Source organism: Telopea speciosissima, chromosome 9, assembly GCF_018873765.1.
Source record: "Telopea speciosissima isolate NSW1024214 ecotype Mountain lineage chromosome 9, Tspe_v1, whole genome shotgun sequence".
Classification (NCBI taxonomy): Eukaryota; Viridiplantae; Streptophyta; class Magnoliopsida; order Proteales; family Proteaceae; genus Telopea; species Telopea speciosissima.
Window position 1 is genome coordinate 12,792,679 of NC_057924.1, and position 22,153 is coordinate 12,814,831.

Genomic DNA, 22,153 nt, shown 5'->3' on the forward strand with positions numbered 1-22,153 from the left:
ATTTTCCAGTCAGATCAGTGATGGCGGTCGCTAATATGAGTTCCAAGCAGCCCAATTGGCTTCACTTCCAACACGAGGCATGGTACTGTTCCTGGAGAAGACATCAACCTTGAAGATAGACCCACACATGACACCTTCGCTATCTACTCTGGGCATTGCCTTCACCTTGTTCATCGGATGCTCAAAGCTTGTTAACCCTCCTCCACTGTGAAACATACACCCTGCAACAACACCAAATCCCAAACAATTCATGTTCATTCTTTATGTATTAAGGACGGAAGAAAAAATTAAACTTTCTTATGTCTTCTCGCATACCAGTCGGGAAAGGTGCGAAGGATTTGCCACAGCTTGTTTTAATGACTTTCAAATCATCAGAAATCACCACCGAATCATCTTCTGCGATTCCCCAGTGCAACTTAACTCCTCCATCCGAACTCTGTTCATAAACACAAACAGGTAGTGTTCTTTGTCAGCCATTCATTAGATGTTCTTTAATTAGTTGAGATTATAAAAGAGAGAGAGGAAGAACATACGAGAGCAGCAAAAACGGTGCCGTCCTTACTATCAAAGACAACGAAGGCGAAACTTCCATCGAGGTCCTTGATGACCTGATCAGCAGGGTAAGGTCCCCTGTCTCGAAGGGTACGGTAAGCTTCAATGACAAGCATGGCCTCGTTGGTGTTCTTTGTCAACCCATACTGCCTGATGAGACTGCACAGGTTGCTCAAGCTCCCCATAAATACACAGTAAATCTCATCATATCCACAGAACAACCTGCAATTTTGTTTTAATTCCAACAAATCTTCAATATGGCTTCCTTCTTATCTCTAATAATCAGTTTGATTTCAGATCTAAACTTGAAGAACATCAAAAGAAACAAATAAAATAACACAATATGAATACCTTTGATTGTGGGGGGAGTAGATTCGGTCAGGACGAACATAAGCGAGCACAGCAGCACTATTGAAGGACATGGAAAAGGCATTATCAGGATGAGATGAGAGAAAATCCTTGAGAATCTCCTCTGAAATTAGATTAGACTTTTTAGCAGTCCTCGAAGAATCAGGGCTGTGTAGCTCCTTTGGTGGATGAGCTACTGTCTTGTTAAAGATCGCCAACATCTTCTTCTTCTTCTTTGAGATTGGAACAATCGAATTTGAGATTCTGAGAAACTAAAATTCGAAACAGGAATAGTGAAATTGAATGAAAATAAAAGAGGAAACAATGAGTTGAAGATGGAGATAGGTAAGAGTATTTATAGGTAGATAGACATGAGAGCCTTTAGCCTTATTAGAGTTTGTTGAGGCACAAGAAGACGACACCAAGAAATGGAAATGTGATGACCGGATGACATGTCAGATATTATCCAAAAACTTACACTGGATAAGATTCTTTTTCTATTATTTTTTAATTTCAGTTGGTAAAGATCAGGTGTTTGGCCATCTATAGAAGAAGAGCATGGGATCATCACGCTGCCGGTGTGGAATGGAATCTATTACGTCAAGCGTGAATGGGAGTTTCTAAGTATCGGTATCATATCGGTTGATGATATATAATATCGGAGAAAGAACGCTACCTGGTCATGTGCGATGCATGGCCTTGTGTCTGGACCAGGGGCTGTGCGATCGCACGTAACTAGGTACTGTTCTCTTTCCCATATAAATATATCAATATCGTCGAAGATCAATACCAACATGAATCGGTTGTAATAGCCAAAAAGTGGTCTAACTTTGAGAATGAAAGGGGGGTGTCGCATGGTTAATGTATGAAAAGGATTCGCATGGGATGAAGGAGAGAGAGTGTCAGTAAAGGAAGAGAATGTGAGAGCACCACGGTCCTCATTTCACACAAAGGAATCTATCATTAGGCAAATTTGCGAGTGATGTATCATTGAATGTCTAAGGAATCGTTTGGATTAATCATCTTTGTTTTCAGTTCAATATGATTTTAAGGGATCTAAAATTTTTTAATAAACATCCAACCTTAAACTTGACAAACCTAAATGCCTGTCATTTTGATTCCATGGTGGTTGAAACACATAGGAAACCTTTTCCCTCCCCTGATAGCTAATTCTTTTTCTTTTGGTTTTTTTTGGTAGAATGCTAATTCTTTTTCCTAAACAAACGAAAAACCGTTAACCCTTTTTATTATTTTAATGAAGTTTAGTACTCCACCAAAAGGATTAAACATTTAATCAAAGATTTGTTAAGACAGAAGGAATAGATCTCAGATAGTGGGGTCAATCCATCAATGTCAGTCAAACAATCATACTATGTAGCATATTTTATTGGAATTTCTCAAGTTTAGGGGTAAGGGTGTCAGTCGTTGTGGTTCCAAAATTTCAATTTTTTGGTGCGGTTTCGGTGTGATTTATATTTTGACAAGATGGAATCAAAATTGAATCAGATTAGAAATAGTCAAAATTAGAATAGTTTTGTATTTGATTCGGTTTAATTGATTTCTATTTGATTTTTATTATTTGATTCATAATCGATTTATAGTACTGATTTTAGAAAGCGATAATGAAGAAAACCTCAATTTTTCAAATTCTATATATTTTCGTGTTTTTCCATTCTCTCTTGGTCTCCCCCACTCATCCTATTCCCTATACCTATATGATAATATATAATCATCTCAATTTCATTGATCTTTTTTTCCTTTCTTATTCCTCTTTTTTTTTTTTTTTTCTTGACCCTCGTGTGATAAATACGTTATTTCTTCCATTAACAAATAGGATATTGGTAATCTATTTTAACATGATCCATCATTTTCAATCCATACTTGAACATATATATTATATATAAAAAAACTCAAAACAATTTACTTATTTTATGTTTCAAGTATAATCCAATAACTGTTGTTTAATAAATTAATTATTATTTTATTATTTAATTCAATTAATGCATGGGCTAGTATTCGAGTGAGACGTACTAGTTTCTATTGGTTTAGAACCATCGAGATTTTACAATGCAAGTCAAAAACCAAATCGAGAAAAAAACCTATGAAATGAAAACCAAATAATTTTATGCGATGCGATTCGATACGATTCGATTCGATTCAAAACGATCAATTTCGATTCCGATATCTTTTTCGGTTCCATTTTGTCACTCAAGTGAATGGGATTTTTTGGTCCTCCAAAAAAAATACGCTATTATATTAAAAATATTACCAAACACGACCTAGGCACGTGAAAAGTAATTTATCTTCGCATACGATGAAGAGATTTTAGATTCATCAACAAGAGAAAAGAATACTTATCCAAAAAATACAAGAGGAAGGAAAATTCAAACTTCGTGTACTTGACAGTGATCCGAGTCAGCAAAACTACAGCGGCGGGGCAGCGAAGAGTGTGTTTGATCGCTCTCTCTCTAGAGTCCAGTCTTCAATCTTGAAAAAATATGTGGTCAGGATTGGATGGACAAACGTACCACGTCAGATGTCTGAGACTTGCTCTATGTTGACTGGTCTGCGAATTCCTCACGTGCCACTCACCAAATCCCGGCCGTCCATGATGTTCCAACTTATTATAAATCAATGGGTTAATTTTCTTTTGGGACTATACACCGCAGCAGCATATACAGATATAAGGATGAATGAATCAATGTTTGTTACGTAACCTTCGTACGCTCTCGTCTCGTTCCAACCTTCGAGAGAGTACTACTGAAATGAAAGAGTCGTAGAATACTGAACTTTTCTATGGGCCACAACCCGCCACCACTATCCGGTGGGCGTTCGGACCGTACGATGGGACCCACAATACAGGTCTCTCTCTCTCTCAGTTAAAAGACTAAAATTTCACCCGTGCCTATCCCCTTATCTACTCTGCTATGCCTTAGCATTGTTTCCGGAATTCATATTCCTATGGGCATGGATTGAGGTATCCGTATCGGATTGGCAGGATCGACTGGATCATATCTCGACCGACACGTGCCCGATCTTGGATCACGTATCAGTATCGCATCAAGGGTTTATAGTTAAAAATCAATTTTTAACGAAAAATAGGGATAAAATTGATTGATCCGAATCGGTATCAAATCTGTATCGGGGTTTGAGATCGATCACTAACGATTTTGATTTGAATAGGCCAAAAACCCTAGAAACCTTGATCTAAATTCGTTGAAGTTGGAATCGATATCAACTGATTTCGATCGAAATTGATCAATTTTGCCTATGAATTAGTTCACGATATCAGCGTCAATACTAATACCGATATGCATCCGATGTGAATAAGAAATTCCTTTCATTCATTATTGAAAATAGGGTAAATTACATATCACCCCCTGGTTTTCAAACGAAACTTAAACTACCCCTGGTTTTTGAAAATACTCATCCGTCCCCCTCTATAGTAACGGTGTTAGTTTGCTGTTAGTTATTGGTGTGAAAGAACTATTTTACCCTTGTACTAAAACATTAGAATTAAATTTACAATGCTACCTTTCAAAATTTATGATTGGATGTCAAGGGTAGTTTAGGGATTTAAATTTATTTAACTAACTGGCTGATATCATCACTTAGGAGTGTCAATCGATCGGTTCGATCCGGGTTCGGTCCGGTTTTTTAGTTTTCGGTGTGGCTTTTAGGGAAACCGAAACCAAACCAATAAGGACGATTCGGTTTTGACTTGTTTCAGTTTCAGTGCGGTTTGGTTTCGTATCTATTTCGATTTTATGATAATGGGTTGATAGCGTTTGGATTCGGTTTAGTACCGGGTTTTCTTAAACAAGTTGGGTTCAATTTCTGCCTATTTTCTTCTCTTTCTCTTTTCAACTACATAAAATATTTCATTAGCCCCACACTTAAAAAGGAGATCAATGGAAGAAACATTGTTACAAATCATTTTCCCTATTTTCATAACCTCATCTCATTGATTTGTAACAATTTCCTTTATAACCATAAATTGCTCACTAATATTGAAATCAATTCAATTATTCATAACCTTTTATTTATTATTTTTGGGCAAATTTCACAGACACCCCCTCTAAGTATTCAATATGTCATGCCGTCATGGACTTGCCAAACTTGGACAAAATATCCCAGACAACTCCTATGTTTTTATTTTATATTGACTTAGTCCACTCCGTTAGGTCTTAGCAGTTAAGTCCCTGTTAACTTTTTTATAATGGCAAAATTACCCTTCTAATAGGGTGAACTTCCCATAATACCCTTTAAGGTAAAACCCCAAATACAAACACCATTCTCTCTCTCTTCATCGTTTTCACTGGGGAAGGGGTAAGAAACAAGAACAGGGAACTTCTCCACATGCAATCGAAATGTCTTTGCTGTTGAAGGGGTAAGAACAGGGAACCCTAAACCTAGATTTTGGAATGGGATCAGCTAATCCAGATCGGCCGATTCCGTCCCGGTTTTTACAACTCTGCTGCTCAGATGTTTAATTAGCATTTAAAACTTGGATGGATCGATTTGATGGGTTTCAACTAGTGTTGCCTACAACAATCGACCAATGTTGCATCGTGGGACTTCTTGCAGACCAATCACAAGTAGATCAAATTGCCTGTCAACACCCACAAGCTCTGCTAAATCCTGGTATGAGACCTTCATCACAGGCAAAAATCAAACAAAAATCTTCTCAGAAGAGATGGATATAGTCTTTAAGATTTTGATAGGTCACAGAGGGAAGAATTGAGACTAGGGAGAGAGAGAGAGAGAGAGAGGAGACGAGAAGTTAAGAAGGAGGAGAATGAGACGAAATTGGAAGAAAATGCTTGATTTCATTGATTATCTTTCGGTACTCTACCTATTTATAGGAAAACAAGGTAATATTCTACTGACTTATTACAGGACCAACTAAAGTGGTGGCCATGCTGGCAAACATGTTGTAACGGCTTGGTTTTCTAATTGTCCTCTTAGGCCTGCTAGTAGAAGGTGGGCCCTGCCCTGATAATGCTCTATCATTTCCCAATCCTTCCAGAACAACCTTGTCCTCAAGGGTGAGGTGGGGTATTGTTGTTGGAACTGAAGTAAATCGATCCATGTAGCCTCATCCGCATCCTGGGAAGTCCACTGGATGAGAAGTTGAGGCATGAGCCGGCCCTGAATGAGAATTTGTCTGTGACCCAGAATAGAGAGTGGCTGGAGGAGGGGGTGGACGTCAAGGAAGTGAGATGGAAGCGGGGCTTCCTGCGTCACAGGATCGCCACGGCACAACTTCAGGAGAGAGATGTGAAAGATGGGGTGAATTCTAACAGTGGAAGGGAGCTCCAGTTTATAAGCAACTGGCCCAATTCGTTTGCTGATACGAAAGGGACCGTAGTAACGTTTGGAGAGCTTGTGAGAGGGGCGGTGGGCCACAGATAATTGGCGATAGGGTTGCAGTTTAACGAACACCCAATCACCCACTGCAAACACTTTATCAACCCGGTGCTTATCAGCCTAGTTTTTCATGCGAACCTGGGCGCGCATCAAAATGGTCCTTTAAGGCAGTGAGGACCGAGGTGCGACGTAAGAGGTCATCGTCCAGGGATGCCACAGTTGTAGAACCAGCGATGTAGGAAGTGAGGCTAGGGGGAGGGCGACCATAGAGGGCCTCAAAGGGGGTCATGCCAATTGCGGCATGCCAACTTGTGTTGTACCACCATTCGGCGAGGTGCAAGAAGCAAACCCATTGCTTGGGCTCCTCACTAACGAAGCTCCTGAGGTATGTTTCGAGACAACAGTTGAGGACTTCGGATTGGCCATCGGTCTAGGGATGGTATGCAGTACTTATCCGTAGTGTTGTCCCCTGCAAACAAAAAAGCTGCTGCCAAAACTCACTAATAAAGAGTCTATCATGATCATTGACGATGGACTTTGGAAATCCATGGAGGCGACAGATTTCCTGGGAGAAGGTTGCAGCTAATTTGGAAGCCGTAAGACCAGGAGGAAGGGCGACGAAGTGGGCGGACTTGGTGAGGCGATCAACCACGACGAGGATCTTGGATTTACCGGCAGCCGGGGGAAGACCGGTGATGAAATCCATAGCAATGTCGTCCCAAACCAGCTGTGGAATGGGGAGGGGCTGAAGCAATCCCTTGGGCACTGAAGTATCATACTTCACCTGTTGGCAAACGTGGCATTGAGCCACGAAGTTACGGATGTGCTGGTGCATGCAAGGCCAATAAAAAGTTCCAGATAGATGAAGGAAGGTACGATGAACGCCCGAATGGCCCCCAAGAGGAGTAGCATGAAACTCCAGTAAGAGGGCTTGGTGGAATCCCTGAGCATCTGGAACAACCAGTTTGTCGTGGAAGTAGTAAAGGCCTTGCCAAAAGGTATAATCTGCCGCGTACTTGTGTGATTGAAGAAGGGAGGAGTTGGCTGAGTCACTCCAAAATGTCCGTAGGTCATCCACTATAGAGAAAACAGGGAAAGTGGAGGCGACGATGGCCAAAAGCGAGACCTCCTCGCGGCGAGAGAGGGCATCCGTTGCATCATTGTGCTTGCCTGGTTTATATAGAATTTCAAAATCGAAGCCCAATAATTTTGTGAGCCACTTCTGTTGCTCCGGAGTTTGGAGATTATGCTGAATAAGAGTGCGGAGGCTTTGTTGATCAGTGAAGATGACAAATGGGAGACCCAAGAGATACTGTCGCCACTTCTTCACTGCCTCCGTAATGGCGAACATTTCGCGAGCATAGGTGGAGGCATGCTGCATACGTGGGCACAGACGCTTGCTGAAAAAAGCAATGGGATGGTGGCGCTGTGAGCGGACGGCCCCGACACCAATTGTAGAAGCATTCGTATGGAGAGTGAATGGCAATGTAAAATTGAGCAAGGAGAGAACCGAAATTGTTGTCATCGCCATTTTCAAGGCCTGAAATGCGGTGGTAGCCGCAGTCATCCAAGTGAAACCATCTATACGGAGGAGGTCCGTGAGAGAGGCTGCAATGGTAGCATAGCCTTTGACAAATCGGCAATAATAGCCTGTCAAGCCCAAAAAATCGTGCAGTTGTTGAACAGAGACAGGGATTGGCTAAGAGATCATGGCTGAGACTTTGGAGGGATCCGCAGCGACGCCGGCAGTCGAGATGATGTGTCCCAAATATTCCACAGAGGTCTGGCCAAACAAGCATTTGTCTCGTTTAACAAAAAACTATTGGACTGAAGAGTAGAGAGTACCTGAGCAAGATGGGAGAGGTGTTTAGTCCATGAAGGGCTATAAACTAATATGTCGTCGAAGAAGACGATCACAAACCGGTGAAGGAAGGGACGAAAGAGGTCATTCATGGCAGTCTGGAAGGTAGACGGGGCATTTGTCAAGCCGAAAGGCATGACAAGGAACTCGAAATGCCCATCGTGTGTCCGAATTGCAGTCTTTGGAATGGCCGATGGGTGGAGCCGGATCTGGTGATAACCGGCACGTAAGTCCAGTTTGGAGAAGAAGTTTGCACCGTACAACTCGTCTAGAAGCTCATCGACGGTAGGGATGGGGTAACGGTCTTTGACCGTAATGGCGTTGAGCACCCTATAATCCACACAAAAACACCAGGACGCATCGCGTTTCTTAACCAGTAAAACAGGGGATGAGAAGGGACTGGTGCTCGGCCGGATGATGCCATCACGCAGCATCTCAAAGATGAGGCATTCTATTTTGTGTTTTTGAAAATGGGTATACCGGTAGGGATGAAGGTTGACAGGTGCGGCGGTTGGGGCCAAATGGATACGGTGGTCGTGTGGTCTCGATGGGGGAAGGTGGTGAGGGGTGGCGAAGACGAGCTCATAGCGATCCAGCACAGAGGATAAGTCAGGGACCGAAGTAGATGATGGATGGGCGAAGGTCAGACGGACTGAAATGTGGAAGAAGGAGGCAATTGATTTGGTTTGAAGGGAGCGCTGGAGCTGGTGGAAGGACATGTGTAGTGGCTTAGAGAAGGAATCGCCATAGAGGCGAACAGGGGTACCATCAAGGTGGAATTCAATCGTTAAATTCTGATAGTCAAATGTGATAGGCCCAAGCAGTTCGAGCCATTGAACACCCAAAACCACATCCGCTCCCTGAATGGGCAGTAAATAGAGATCTACCGAGAAGTGATGACCATTTAATGAGAGGGGGACTTGGGAGCACAAGCCAGAGCACTGAGGTTCTTCGTCGTTGCCAACCATCACCTTAAGGTGTTGGGAGGGCTGGACTGGGAAAGATAGAAACTAAGGGAGGCGAGCCTGGAGAAAATTATGGGTACTCCCACCGTCAATCAAAACAGAGAGAGGTTTACCATGGATGGACCCGGGGAGGCGAATAGTGCGAGGGGTGGAGTGACCGGCCAAGGCGTGTAAGGAAATAGCAGGGGGTGGGTCTGCAGAGAGCTCTGCAGGGTCCGGAGGATCCAACAAGTCAGGATCGAGGATATCGGACAGAAATTGGGCGTCTGGGTCCGAGAGAAGAAGGAGAAATTGGGTGCGCTGGCAACGATGGCCTGGAATGAATTTATCGTCACAGTTGTAGCACATGCCTTTGTCACGACGGGCCTGCATTTCGGCAGCGGACAAACGGCGAATAGGGAGGGTGGTGGGTTTGGGTTTGGAGGAGGCCGAACGAGAGGGGGCGGCAGAGGGTGGGGTGGGGCGAGAAACAGAGTGACACGAGGCTGACAAAGGAGACGAGGAAAACTTATCCTCAAGGAGGCAAGCAAGCCCTAGAGCCGTGGAAATGATTGGTGGGCGAAGAATGGTAAGCCCTCATTGTATATCAGACCGGAGACCCAAGATAAAACAGTTGAGGATGCTGGCGTCCGAAAGACCCTGAATACGGTTGCACAAGGCCTCAAACTCTTGTTGATACTCCGTAACAGTGCCGCGTTGGTGCAGCTTAAAAAGTGCCGCCTCATGGTTAACAAAGGTGGAAGGGCCGAAACGTTGTTCGATAGCCAACTTCAGGGCCACCCAGGAAGGTAGATGATGGTTCCTGAACATCCACTGGAACCAACCAAGGCTGCGCCAGACATATAGAAAGAGGCTATGTCGACGCGATGCTCCTCAGGTGTTTGATAAAAGGCGAAGTAGCGATCATCTTGGAAGATCCAGTCGAGAGGATTCGAGCCATCAAAGAAGGAGATCTTAACGCGGGGAAGACGCGTGGTGTGGTGCTCAGAGGTGGAACTAGCCGAAGCCAAGGACGACGGTGGAGTGGGTAACAGGGGTGGCGCACGCTCAGGGGCCTTTTCCAAGCGGGCTAGCTTTAAAAGGATCTCGTTCATCATGGTGTTCTGGTTGGTGTAGAGCTCCTCCTACTGAGTAGCGATGGTCTGGAGAGTAGAGGAGTGTTCTTGGACTGTGGCTTGAAGAAGAGAGAGGGTTTCATCCAAGGCACGCTGACGAGTGACGATACCGTCGGCCATGGAATCAATGAAAGCACCAAATGATAGTTCACAGAGGGAAGAATTGAGACTAGGGAGAGAGAGAGAGAGAGGAGAAGAGAAGTTAAGAAGGAAGAGAATGAGACGAAATTGGAAGAAAATGCCTGATTTCATTGATTATCTTTCTGTTCTCTACCTATTTATAGGAAAACAAGGTAATATTCTACTGACTTATTACAGGACCAACTAAAGTGGTGGCCATGCTGGCAAACATGTTGTAACGGCTTGGTTTTCTAATTGTCCTCTTAGGCCTGCTAGTAGAAGGTGGGCCCTGCCCTAATAATGCTCTATCAGATTTCTATTTTGTACTTTAAAAACAATTGAAAGAAGAAAAAGAATTAGCAAAAATGAGTTTTTGATTTTGGTTGCACCTTCCCATTCATGTTCCATGTCACTATGCTCATGCAAAGAGATGAACTGCTTGAGAACTTGCAAAGCTACTCCACTGCAACTGTCTTTATGCCTTGATGATGACTTGCAAGATGGGTGTTCATGGTTTGGAACTTATTTCACTGTGATGAACTGCTTGTTCTCGTTCTCTTGCCACTGAGCTTAGAAATGCTAATGGCGAGAACGATAGCACAGAAGAGGCCTAAGAGGGCTTTCTCTAGGAGATGGAGATCCATAGATTGGTGGGTGTGGGAGATCGGATGAAGGTGGACGACGTTGACGGGGTTAGAATTTGATGGTAGGGTCGGGTGGAAATGGGTTTCGGCAGTGGTGGTGGTGCTGGCGGAAGAAGAAGAAGAAGAAGAAGAAAAAACACAGAGAGGAAGAAGAGGAAATGGGGTTTTGGGGTTGAAGATATCTAAAGGGGTAAAATGAACATTTTAACTTTGGGTGCTAACTGTGCTTAACGTCAGGGGGAAGGTTGCCATTTTGACCAAGTTTGACAAGTTCGTGACATATTGAATACATAGAGGGGGTGTCCATGAAATTAACCCATTATTTTTTATCGGTTTCATTCGGTTCGATTTTTCGATTTATTATCGGTCTGTTCGGTTTTCAGTCGGTCCTGTCATACTCCAGTCATGGTTCAAGATTTCGTGAAATATCGCCGATATATCTGGTTATTTTGAAAATCTCAACAGTACCGAGACGAAATGGTAAGGCGAAATGGAAAAAATTCATATTTCGGCGATATTTCGTGATATTTCTTGTGAGTCTTGCACCCTTGTGAGTTGTGAACTTGTGACTTTGTGTATTGATTATTGAGTAATGAGTATTGACTATTGAGTATTGAACTATTAACTATTATGGAGTTTATGAGTTATGAATTATGACTTATGAGTTATTTTTGTTTCATTACTTTATTTAAATTTCTTATATATCTTTTAGTACCTAATCAATGTATATTTAACTATTTATACATCAAGGTCGGCCACCGTATACTGTCAATCAAGGGTACAAACCCAAAACATCACTTTGAGTTCATTTTTTTTGGCAATATGAAGGTTTAAATGTGTTTATTTAACTTAAATAAGGGTGTACATAGAGTATTAGGCCTTAATATGGACAAAAACCCACTGAGATGGAGTGCCGAAATATGGTAGAAAAAATAACATATTTCGGCGATATTTTGATATATTTCAAATATTTCGGCCATCTCGACCAGCCCGAGATACCGAGATATCGCGAGATTTTAAACTATGACTCTAGTCCAAAATCAATCCAATAAGGATCGATTCAATTCGGTCTTGGGTTTTTTCAGTTGGTTTCGGTCGATCTTAATGGTTCGGGCTAGGTTTTGACACCCTTATCATCATTTAACAGCATAAAACTACCGGTAGGGACTAATTTATCATATTGGGATCTAATACAGGGGGTGATTTGAGTATTTTCAAAAACCAAGAGGTGATTTGAGCTTCTTTTGAAAACCAGGGGGTGACGTATAATTTACCCTTAAAAGTAAGACATAAAAGATGGTTATTGCTCGTATGTCTGATCAAGAATCTAATTCAAAAACATTTTCAAAAAGGAGAATAATGAAATGTTGGAAATTTTCAATACCAACCCTGAGGTACTACATAAATATAAACACACCTCCTTGTTTTGGAAAATTCTACATACCCCCTTGAGGTTCACAAAAGTTACCACATGCCCCCATTTCGTTAGTGTATGACTAACAACGTTAAAAACATTGGGTGAACTGACAAAAATGCCATTGCAAATAAGGGGGGGGAAAAAAAACTTGCGACTCATCTTCCCCAACCGATTTTAGGAAGATGAGTTGCAGGTATCCTTGTAGGGAATACCATGGAACCGATTTCATGGGAACCTGCATTCCAGTACGCGATGAAGCTGAATACAACACTCATATCAAGAGACGAGCCTCCCCCTCCTTCTCTGTTGCACACTTTGAAACTCATTCCCCATTTCTTCTCTTCTCTTCCCCAAATCTCTAACCATATCTACTGAAGTTTTAGCCCTTAAATTTATACGTACTTAATTGTATCAAATGTCATTTTAACTACAACCACAACCCTAACCCAAGCACAAAAGTTTAGGGAGTGGAACTCACACGGAGCTTGATTGGGAAAATAATGAATTAGGGTTTGAACCGATTATTTCATGGGCAGGCCAGAGCTTCAAATCACCCAAGTTCTAGAATTCTAAGAGGTTTCACTCTAAACATGAATTTGAACTTCAAGCTATGCAGAATGAACTTCAGAAAAGAAATTATCAGAACAAGAAGACAAATTAAATTAAATTTCTCTTATATATATCAACAACCGTAAAGGCAATTGTATGCAATTACGGTTGAGATCAGTGATTTTTCACAGGAACCATCGTTGCCCTTGTGCTTCTTCTGGCATCGTTTATTGCATTCAGCTTCATCGCATACTGGAATGCAGTTTCCCATGAAATCAGTGTGGATTTCCATGGTGTTCCCTACAAGGATACTTTCAACTCATCTTTCCCAATTGATTTGGGGAAGATGAGTTGCAGGTTTTTTTTTTTCTTCTTGCAAGGGCATATTTGTCAGTTCACCCCATGCTTTTGACGTTGTTAGTCATAAACTAACGGAATGGGGGCATGTGTTAACTTTTGTAAACCTCAAGGGGTATGTAGAATTTTCCAAAACTGAGGGGTGTTTATAATTACGTGATACCTCAAGGGTGGTACGTGAAAATTTCCCAAAAAAGAAAACACGAGATCCACCAACAAGTTTATTCTCCCATTTCAGAGAATGATAAATAGAGTGAATGGTTGTTGGAAGATAATCGAATGGGGTAGAAGGGCTTGGTTGCCCTTGGGGGGTTCGATTTCCACACGATTAGGGCGGCACAAGGCACTGGCTAATTGTCCTCTCTCAATTTAAACATGAAAAACGACTCTAACGTGTGATAAAATTTCGTATTACCCTCTCACTGAAAAGCCTTCATTTCATAGTCAAGAGCCAGCTCTTCCAAACAAAACTTTTTCTTCGTTGTGCAGTAGACTATTCAGAATGAAATGCAGTAGATACAGTGCATATTTATGCCATTGATCCTCAACCACTAGCATCCGAACTAATTGTTGATGATTCATGGGGCAAATTCAAGCTTAATTGGAGTGGCTCTTTTACCATCACAGAAATTCTTCCCGAAAAATTTGTCAGATTAATAGATCTTGATGGGGAGGAGTTGCGTTATTTGACGAATATGGACCAACTCAAGAAATATCATGTTTAAAGGTTACCATTGTATCCTAAACTCTATACAACTTGATTCTGAACCATGCAGGGATATGTAGGAAGACCTAACATGGTAATTTCTCATCATAGAGCTTTCTATTTATAGATTGAGCCATTACCAAAGAGCTAATTCGTTTAGAACTCAGTTGACTGCTTCTATAGATAAGGCGGAGAGTGTCTTTGGCTCAACATTATAGCTTTTAGGGCTTTGTCGCTACTACATCACTAACTCGAAGCACAGCAATATTCTATTGGTATCAATCATGGTCGATGCTGATAGAGATACAGCCGATTTGATATCTCTTTTTTTTTTTCTTTTTTTTTTTTTTCCGGGTAAAGAGCCGATTTGATATCGATACCTTAATCCATGATTCCATCTATTCAATCCCAATTCCTCAAACCTATGGGGAATTGGACTGGGACTAGGGAATGCAAGTCGGCCTGTACTTATTCTAACTCAGCCGGCTTGGATCCAACCCAGACAGATCTGGCCCAAGAATCAATCTATAGTGGACAATATCAAGCCTATCCAGAAATTGATAAATACACATTGTTATATTGGGCATGAAACGTGGGATTCGAAATCAAGCTTGCTATATGTCAGCCCTAAATGGACGGTTTGTCCCTGTTTTCCTTTAAAAATATTTTTTTTTTAATCCTTGGTCCGTACCATTACAAGGATACAGGATCGATCATGAATCAGGATCAGTGGGTGCCGATACCGATCTGGATTTGCGATACCGATTCTTCAAACCATGTTACCCCATATAGGCTCTCTTCTTGATCCATTCTCTTTGTGCCACACGGACAGATGAGGTAGCAATTTTGACCATTGGATAAAGAGGAGATGATGTGGATAAGACCCATAACCCATCCCACCTAATCAGTCCACATTCTTTTTACAGTTATTCTTGTTGTAATTAAGTTTGATTACAAAAGCGCTTTAATCATATTTTTGTACCATATTTACGTGGCTAAAACAATGGAGATAAGATTAGGGTTGGAATGGTAATCCCATTGTGTAGTACAAAGGAAATGATCAGCGAGTGTTGCATTACTTTGGAGGAACTCATCATCAATGAGTTCTAGGTAAACTTCTTTCTCATCTTATTGATTTCATGGTAGTGTTCATTGGGATCCGTTTGTTGGAAATTTTTATCCGATACGTTAATGACAAATCGTTTTCATCGTCATCAATTGGTAATAGAGCAGGGTTTGTTGATGAATACAATGTTTTGATAACGTGTACTGGCCAAGGTTTATGGATTATGGGAAATGATAATGGGAATCGTTATCCTCTGCCCGGACAGGACCGTGCTGTCCCCTCACATGGGGGCGCAAAATGACAACCTAACCCCCTGCCCGAACACACTACCCGAGCAAGGTTAAGTTGTCATTTCGCACCCCCATGTGAGGGGACAGCACAGTCCTGTCCGGGCAGCGGACAGGAGAGGGAAAAAAATTCATGACAATGGTGGCCACTGTTTTGAGTGTTTGTCTACTGCGAGCTAGGGTTATGGCAAATCACTTCTTCATGCTCCAGTGCTTTTGTGAAAAGTACTTGAGAAGATAACACCCAGCCGCGACTGTTGCAAGCACTCACAGTGCTGCGATTTTTTGCTTTTTCAAATCAACTCCCCACCCCCCACCCCCCCAATTTTCTCCCTCCTTACCGATCATGTTGCGAGCACTCACAGCGGTAGGATATGGCGATTCAAGGATTATGGAGGACGGAAGAGAGGGAGAAGCGACGTTTCTTAAGGGATTTGCTGCCACTGCTCCTGTTATTGATATTGATGCGGTTAGGGTATACGGCTTGCGAATTTTCCGACCATTGGAGCTTTGCTGTGCCCATTTGTGAGAAAGAGAGAAAGAGTTTAGAGGAGATGATGGATAGAGTGAGTTTAGAAATTTTGCTCACTGTAATTCGTAACCAACCATTGTTACACCAAACACAACCCTTTTTTAAATCTTATGCTCATAATCCATTTAAAGTATCCAAATAAAAGTTTAAAAAACAGAGGAGAAAGTTCTCTGAGCAAGGGGCATGGATGATTGTACTAGTGAAGTGCGACAAAATGGTATCGTACATTGAAGGGTAGCAAAGTCATTTCATGTGAAGGGAGACAGGTGGTAGCAGCTGAGAGAACCTTTTCCCAAAGCATTGTTAAAACTTTACCCACCTTCCCCGTTTACTTGCTAGGTAATGCAATTTCTTATCTGTGCCGTACTAAGGGTAAAGACCCCTCTTGGTGGGTATGGGTAGGTTAACCAGCTAAACCATACCCGTTGACAGTCCTACACAACTGCCCAAGTTTGAGCCCATCATAGTTCCTCAAATGTACAAAACAGATAACCCTATGAAAACATAAAATAGAAGAAACATTAAGTGTTTTAGAGTTAATTATACAACAAATCTTGCATATCTGATCTTTCTAATCAAGAACTAACCGTTGATTACTATACATAAGGAAAATGAATTCAGAAAACATAAAAAAAAAACAGAAAAGAGTGTACCAAAGTCTATCGTTCATCACAAGTCTCCGTTAAAATATTTCTCTTCAGGATAATAAATGGCGACAACAGTTCTACCTCCAAACTTCCTCCCATTGAGAGCAGCCTTGGCCTTAGCGGAACCAGCCGTGTCTACATACTCCAAGAACACCTGAAAAACATTCCCCAACACATAACCAGGGTAGTGATATAAAAAATTCCGTAAGCTTTGAACAAAAGATACTGGGAGGTATTTTAACATCATAGCAGGCCATTGAAAACTCAGAGCTAAAAATGGCCATTTAAAACTCTTGGAATAAATTATAGTAACATTTGCATCTTAGGCCTAAGTGTTGCACACAAAATCCACTTAAGACGTTAGTGAATCCATAAATTAAGTGGTCCAAGTGTAAGACAAAAAGGCAGAGGATGCACAGTTGTATAGATTAGAGTGCCTGAAGAAAATTGATCTTGTCATCTTTTATGTACACATTGTGCACACTAGAAGATGGAAATATTTGGCAATCACAACTAGGTGAAAGTTAAGGCCACAACTGACTTCATCAGATAACCCTAAACACAAAATAGACAGCTCTGATTTAGCCAGTTGCCACAGATGTCATTCACAAACTGAAATACCATGCAATAGCAAGTTAGCAACATGATTGATTGATTCTTTTACTGCATGTAAAGGTTCTGTTGTTATGGGAAGCAAGCTCAGAAGGCTTCCATCAAATTGTAGTGGCACATTAAAAAATGTGCGCCTAGCATTGGGTAAGAATTGGCATAGCGATCGTCATCTACATCCTACGCCAGTAAGGTTGTCCCATCATGTTTACTTCATCTCATTTAGTATCTCTACCAACAAACTCGGAGTACAATGTTTGATTAGCAGATGCTATAAATTGAGACTCAATCAGTACACAAAGGATCAAGGAATTACAATTAGGTATAGCAGAAAATAATTTCAGTACCTTTCCAATTCCAGGGGTTGGTATTCCACTTGGATTTGGTCGAGGGATCAGAACATTCACCAAGGACCCTGATTCATCCAGCCATTCAAAATAAGAAAGATTTTGTGTCAGTGCAAGCAATGGCAAACTCTCTTTTCAAAAGGATTTATATGGGACCCTAAGTAAAAATTCATACAAGTAATGCAACTAGATGCCTAGCTCAATAAGTGGTCTGACTGGTTTGAACTGTGCAACTGCCAGTTCAAAGTTCAACCCTTTCATTCATCTGGTCCCAGATATTTAACAGGATAAAAGAACATGGCAATGGAAGGCCCTTTGCAATTAAGCAGTGACATTCCACATCAAACAGGTCATGACAGACAGAGGTATGAGTTGCACAGAATATTTAATTCTCAAGTGCTATAAGAAATAGAAACAATCCATATAAAAGGTACATACCAAACTTCCCGCCTTCTTCCCTCATGTCCTCCAATATTTCTTCATACTCTTCATCATCCCTCAGCTCATCAGCCAATACTACCTTTTTAGCATAGAAACACAAAGGAATAACACATAAAACTCAAGACACAAATACTTCAGAGTACTCCCAGAGCCAATTATCCAAACAAAACCCTAAATACTAGGGTTTGGGTCCACCATCTAGGACAATTCGTAGCCGGGAAAGATTCAGGTCTATATGCAAACAGCTTCCATAATAGGAAGCCAAAAAGTATGAGTACATGCAGTTAGAGAATAAATACACTTCCCATTATATTGTTGTTTATTTGCCTACCACAAAATTCAAGTTTCAATGCTTTCTTATACCTCAAATGGTTGATTATTGAAACAAACCCCCACCCCCAAAAAACATCTGGTGAATTGAGACGGACCATAAATATCAGACCCAGATGTAACAGAACCGAAACAAATGCACGTAATAAGGTCGGATATGATTGGAACCCTCTAGCACCCCTAACTGCATCTTGGACAGCTTGGTGAGTCAACCCCCATCCCAAAAACCAAAGAATCAACCCAAGATGGTCTTTAAAAAAATGACGGTCTAATTGAGTCCAGTACTCCAATTTACTTAAGTGGGGTGGAACGTTTGACAGATCTTGGGTCAGCTTAGAGTACAATAACTTACAAGCGACTTCAAATGACTTTTATAAATTAAATAAAAGAAAAGAAAGCAATGTAAAGTCCCCCTTTTTCTTTTACCATCTTCACATGCAATATGCCCCTTGGCCCAAGGCCTCAACTAATGCCCAACCCAAATTTTGGGTTAGGTTGTGTTTTGCCAGCCCAAGCACGTGAGTTCTGCTAGACTGGCTTAAGACTGAATGAAGTTACAGCTGTACCAAAGACCCACAGAAAGTTTCTGGACATGGCTTGTACAGCAAAACATAATACCTCAGTCAAGCAAACTACTTTAGTAGGAGTCTCCATAGGACCTCTAGGTGCCATTGCAACTTCAGATATATTTACGCCACCAACCTGCAGGGCTATTTTCTACAATCCAGAACCATACATTAGTTAAGAGTCTGGGAGAAAAGAAATGACAGGAACCAGAAGTGCGCCAAAGGGGAAGGTGTTAGGTTACTTTACATGCATAGCGAGCTGCTGCTGTGCTTGTGCTAATATAATTTCCTGATCTGGTTTTGCCTGCATGCTGCTGGAAGAGTGAATTAAGAAGTTTCTTAGGCAATGGCATGAATCTGAAGTGTCTGTACCTCATTAAATATGTCAATATTACTCCATTTCTTAGATTTTTTTTATTTCTAACATGCCCAATATCAAAATTCAGAGTATCTATCTGTCGAAGAAAAAGCTGCAAACACCTGCCAAAGATGATCTCCCAACAAGTATGTAATCATGTCTAACATGCTAGACTTAAAACATCAATAGCTGTGTTGCGTCACTAGTACAAATAATGTAGTTTGATCCTCTGCTCTACTCTTTGATTATCTACTTCACTTTGTGGAAGCATGCACCATCCACCCACTTGAACATATAGTATAACATGTTTCCAGGCTAAGTCAGTATATTTCTGAAGTTAAAACTAAAAATGAAGGTATGTACTAAGCATCAGTAAAAGTTGTCTGCTTTGATAAACCAGCAGATCACATGGAAAGCTGCTACCAGAGAAGGTATCTGGTGGCAGATCCTAAAGGATCTGCAACTCATGATCAATTCTGGGGGACAACCAGATTAAGATCATGTTGTGTAGAACTTTTGGGGACTTGTATGGAGGTAAGATTAAGGTTGGAATGGTAATGGAGGATTAAGGGATTGAGGGGAAACAGTTCTGGATCAAAAGAAGGGCTGCAAGCTAAGGAAGGTGAACAGTCACTTAGCCACGGTTCAAGAGTTTGGGTTTAAGGCTGAAGGTTCTTAGGTTGTGTTGACTTGGGCTGTTTGATGAGAGGTTGAAGATGATGGGTATAGTTGAAGTTGATGTTAAAAGAAGAGGATAATTAAAATAAATAAAATTAACTTTGGCTACTAGAGATCCACTAGAGCCACCTTAGGAATCCACCTAGGTCCACCAAAAGAGATCCACCTTTGGCCACTTGAGTTTGCAAGTGAGAATTCTCAAAGAGAGCTGATGCAGATTCATCACCAAATTGGGCTTATTTGCTTAGGAAAAGTCTAGGATTGGGTTCTATACATGTTGCGCCTTTGATCCCATGGGTTTTCTATGTAATAGGTCACGTTTATGGACCTAAAGTATGGGTAAAGAATTGTATACGAGATTAGTTGTTTTAGTTCCATACATAGTTTTATTTGGAGTTTTTGTTCATAAATTGAACCAGTTCACCAAATGCTTCAGTTTAACTGATTTTAGTAGTTTTCTTTTAAGGGTTTAGTGGGGGCTGGAATAGGACTCTGTTGGAGTCTTTTTCAGTTTCCTAGTCGGTTTAAGTTACCTATTAGGTTAAGGATTGGGTTAGGCCTTTCCTTTTTAGTGAACGAGTCTATTTTTGAGTCTTTTATATACAGTATTGAACACGAATTTTGATATTAATAAAAAGTTTTTGCTGCTCTTCTTCTCCATTGAAGATTTTTGTCTAGTGTTTGACCAAGGCTGGTGGGACAATGTTTGATCCAATCGACACCTTGCGGTATGAAGCCCAGGTGGTTCTTTTGAAGCTCTCCTTCCAAGTTCTTTGAAGATCTCCTTCAAGTTCTAGTTAAAGATTCAATTTAGATTCAAGTTTTTCAATCAAACAAGCTGCTGCCAAGGAAATTCTGCAACAACAGTAAGTTTGATTCATCCCAACCCTAACCTTTCTTCTTCTAATCCTCTAAACCACCCAAACCCTAGCATCCCCTCCATCTCTAAACCTTTTCCCAATACCTAATTTCTGCCTAGACCAAACCAGCCAACAAGATCCCTCCTTTTTTGGATCGAACTCTCCTCTCACCAAAGGGAAACTCGATCCAGGCATCAGCCCTAGGTGACCATCCTGAACCCTAGATTCCTTCATTATTCCCTTTTCAAAAATCCAAAAAAATCTAAACCTAACATGGTGCCAATTCAAGTTTACATACCTAACACCATTAAAACTTAATGAGACCTTCACTGATAGACTCCTCTACATCAACTTAACCTAACCCTACCATCAAACCCTAACCTTAATTTTACAATTTTCACCTATTTTGACCTAGCCAGATTACCAAGTTCATAGCAGATCCTGGTTATTGGCTTCTAGTTGGTCTCTTACTAATCTAGAACTACATTAAGAGCCTTTTTATTTTAATTCATAGTTGCCAAGAGAGGCTCCCACGATTTCCTTTTATAGCCAAGGCATGGAAGCTAAATGCCTTTTGAAACTACAAAAATACAATAAAGAGACTTTTGGGTTTCCAAGACAAGGTAATTCCCAACAAGTCAAATTGAGAAGACCTAAGCAAATAATTAAAACTTAACATTAGACTCTAGACTACTACTGAGGAAATTGAAAAGACTAACTAATAGTCCTAGGAAATAGAAAAAGGCTCATAATCATGCCTTGGAATACAAAAAGACATACTAAAATGAGGAGATATTCTAGTGGCTTCCTAGCAAGGCCACTAGATACATTTCAGCGGCATCGCAAGGACAAAATTGCCCTGGCCAGCCTAGGCCGAAAATGATGGGCTGGGCTTGGGGCTGATGCCCTGCATCAGTGTCCCATGGAAAGCTGCTCCCACGAAATGAACCAGCAAATCACACACACATTTCCCTTTCATAGTTTGAAGGACCCAAGGAAAGTAGATTAACTCCAGGAACTTTTACTTTTCCAAATTCTCAGGCTTTCCATGTCACGAGTAGATCTCATCAAAACTGATGGAAACAATAAAGAAAAAACTAGACTTCACCAAAAAATGCTGCAAGTATCATCAGTTTATCAGTGTTTCTAAAATTCCAATTAAACTTACAGTGCCCCGTTGAGAGATGGACTATCGAAGCCACGTGGCAGGATGACGTGGTGATTCTGACCGTTGGATAGACAGGTCTAGGTTTGAATTAGCCCCATGTCAATTTCCAAAACCTAATTCAATCAAGTACCCTCTAGTGTATTGCCATGTGTCCTGCCATCCGTGTATTTCCATCCATCCTTCCGTAGTCCCTAGATTTTCAAAGATTTATTTTGCCACTAGACAATATCAATTTAGGCCGAACCTTGACACGTAGGCAG

The 22,153-nt window shown here is 41.2% G+C and overlaps 2 protein-coding genes across 11 annotated transcripts in view; both read right to left on the bottom strand.

The window, feature by feature from the left end:
* On the bottom strand, window positions 1-19,433 carry LOC122639791 (stem-specific protein TSJT1-like). 2 transcript variants are annotated; one of them, XM_043832761.1, is made up of 5 exons: window positions 19,426-19,433; window positions 904-1,133; window positions 534-774; window positions 316-436; window positions 1-221 (listed from the first exon to the last, which is right to left on the bottom strand). In XM_043832761.1, exons 2-5 carry the CDS (start codon window positions 1,119-1,121, stop codon window positions 31-33), a joined length of 771 nt encoding a protein of 256 aa, XP_043688696.1. In that variant the 5' UTR covers window positions 1,122-1,133; window positions 19,426-19,433; the 3' UTR covers window positions 1-30. The 2 variants fall into 2 exon arrangements, with proteins under 2 accessions (XP_043688696.1, XP_043688695.1); XM_043832760.1 differs by lacking the exon at window positions 19,426-19,433 and having other exon boundaries at window positions 904-1,209.
* Window positions 16,423-22,153, bottom strand: part of LOC122639790 (splicing factor U2af large subunit B-like) — a 25,871-nt gene continuing 20,140 nt past the window's right edge. For 7 of the 9 annotated variants that reach the window (XM_043832752.1, XM_043832754.1, XM_043832750.1 and 4 more), the window contains 5 exons: window positions 19,077-19,143; window positions 18,882-18,980; window positions 17,931-18,012; window positions 17,493-17,560; window positions 16,423-16,690 (listed from right to left, as the gene is read on the bottom strand). In XM_043832752.1, coding sequence (XP_043688687.1) covers window positions 16,559-16,690; window positions 17,493-17,560; window positions 17,931-18,012; window positions 18,882-18,980; window positions 19,077-19,143 — 448 coding nt within the window. In that variant the 3' untranslated portion in view covers window positions 16,423-16,558. The remainder of the gene's footprint in view (window positions 16,691-17,492; window positions 17,561-17,930; window positions 18,013-18,881; window positions 18,981-19,076; window positions 19,144-22,153) is intronic. The other 2 variants (XM_043832753.1, XM_043832759.1) reach the window with 1 other exon arrangement.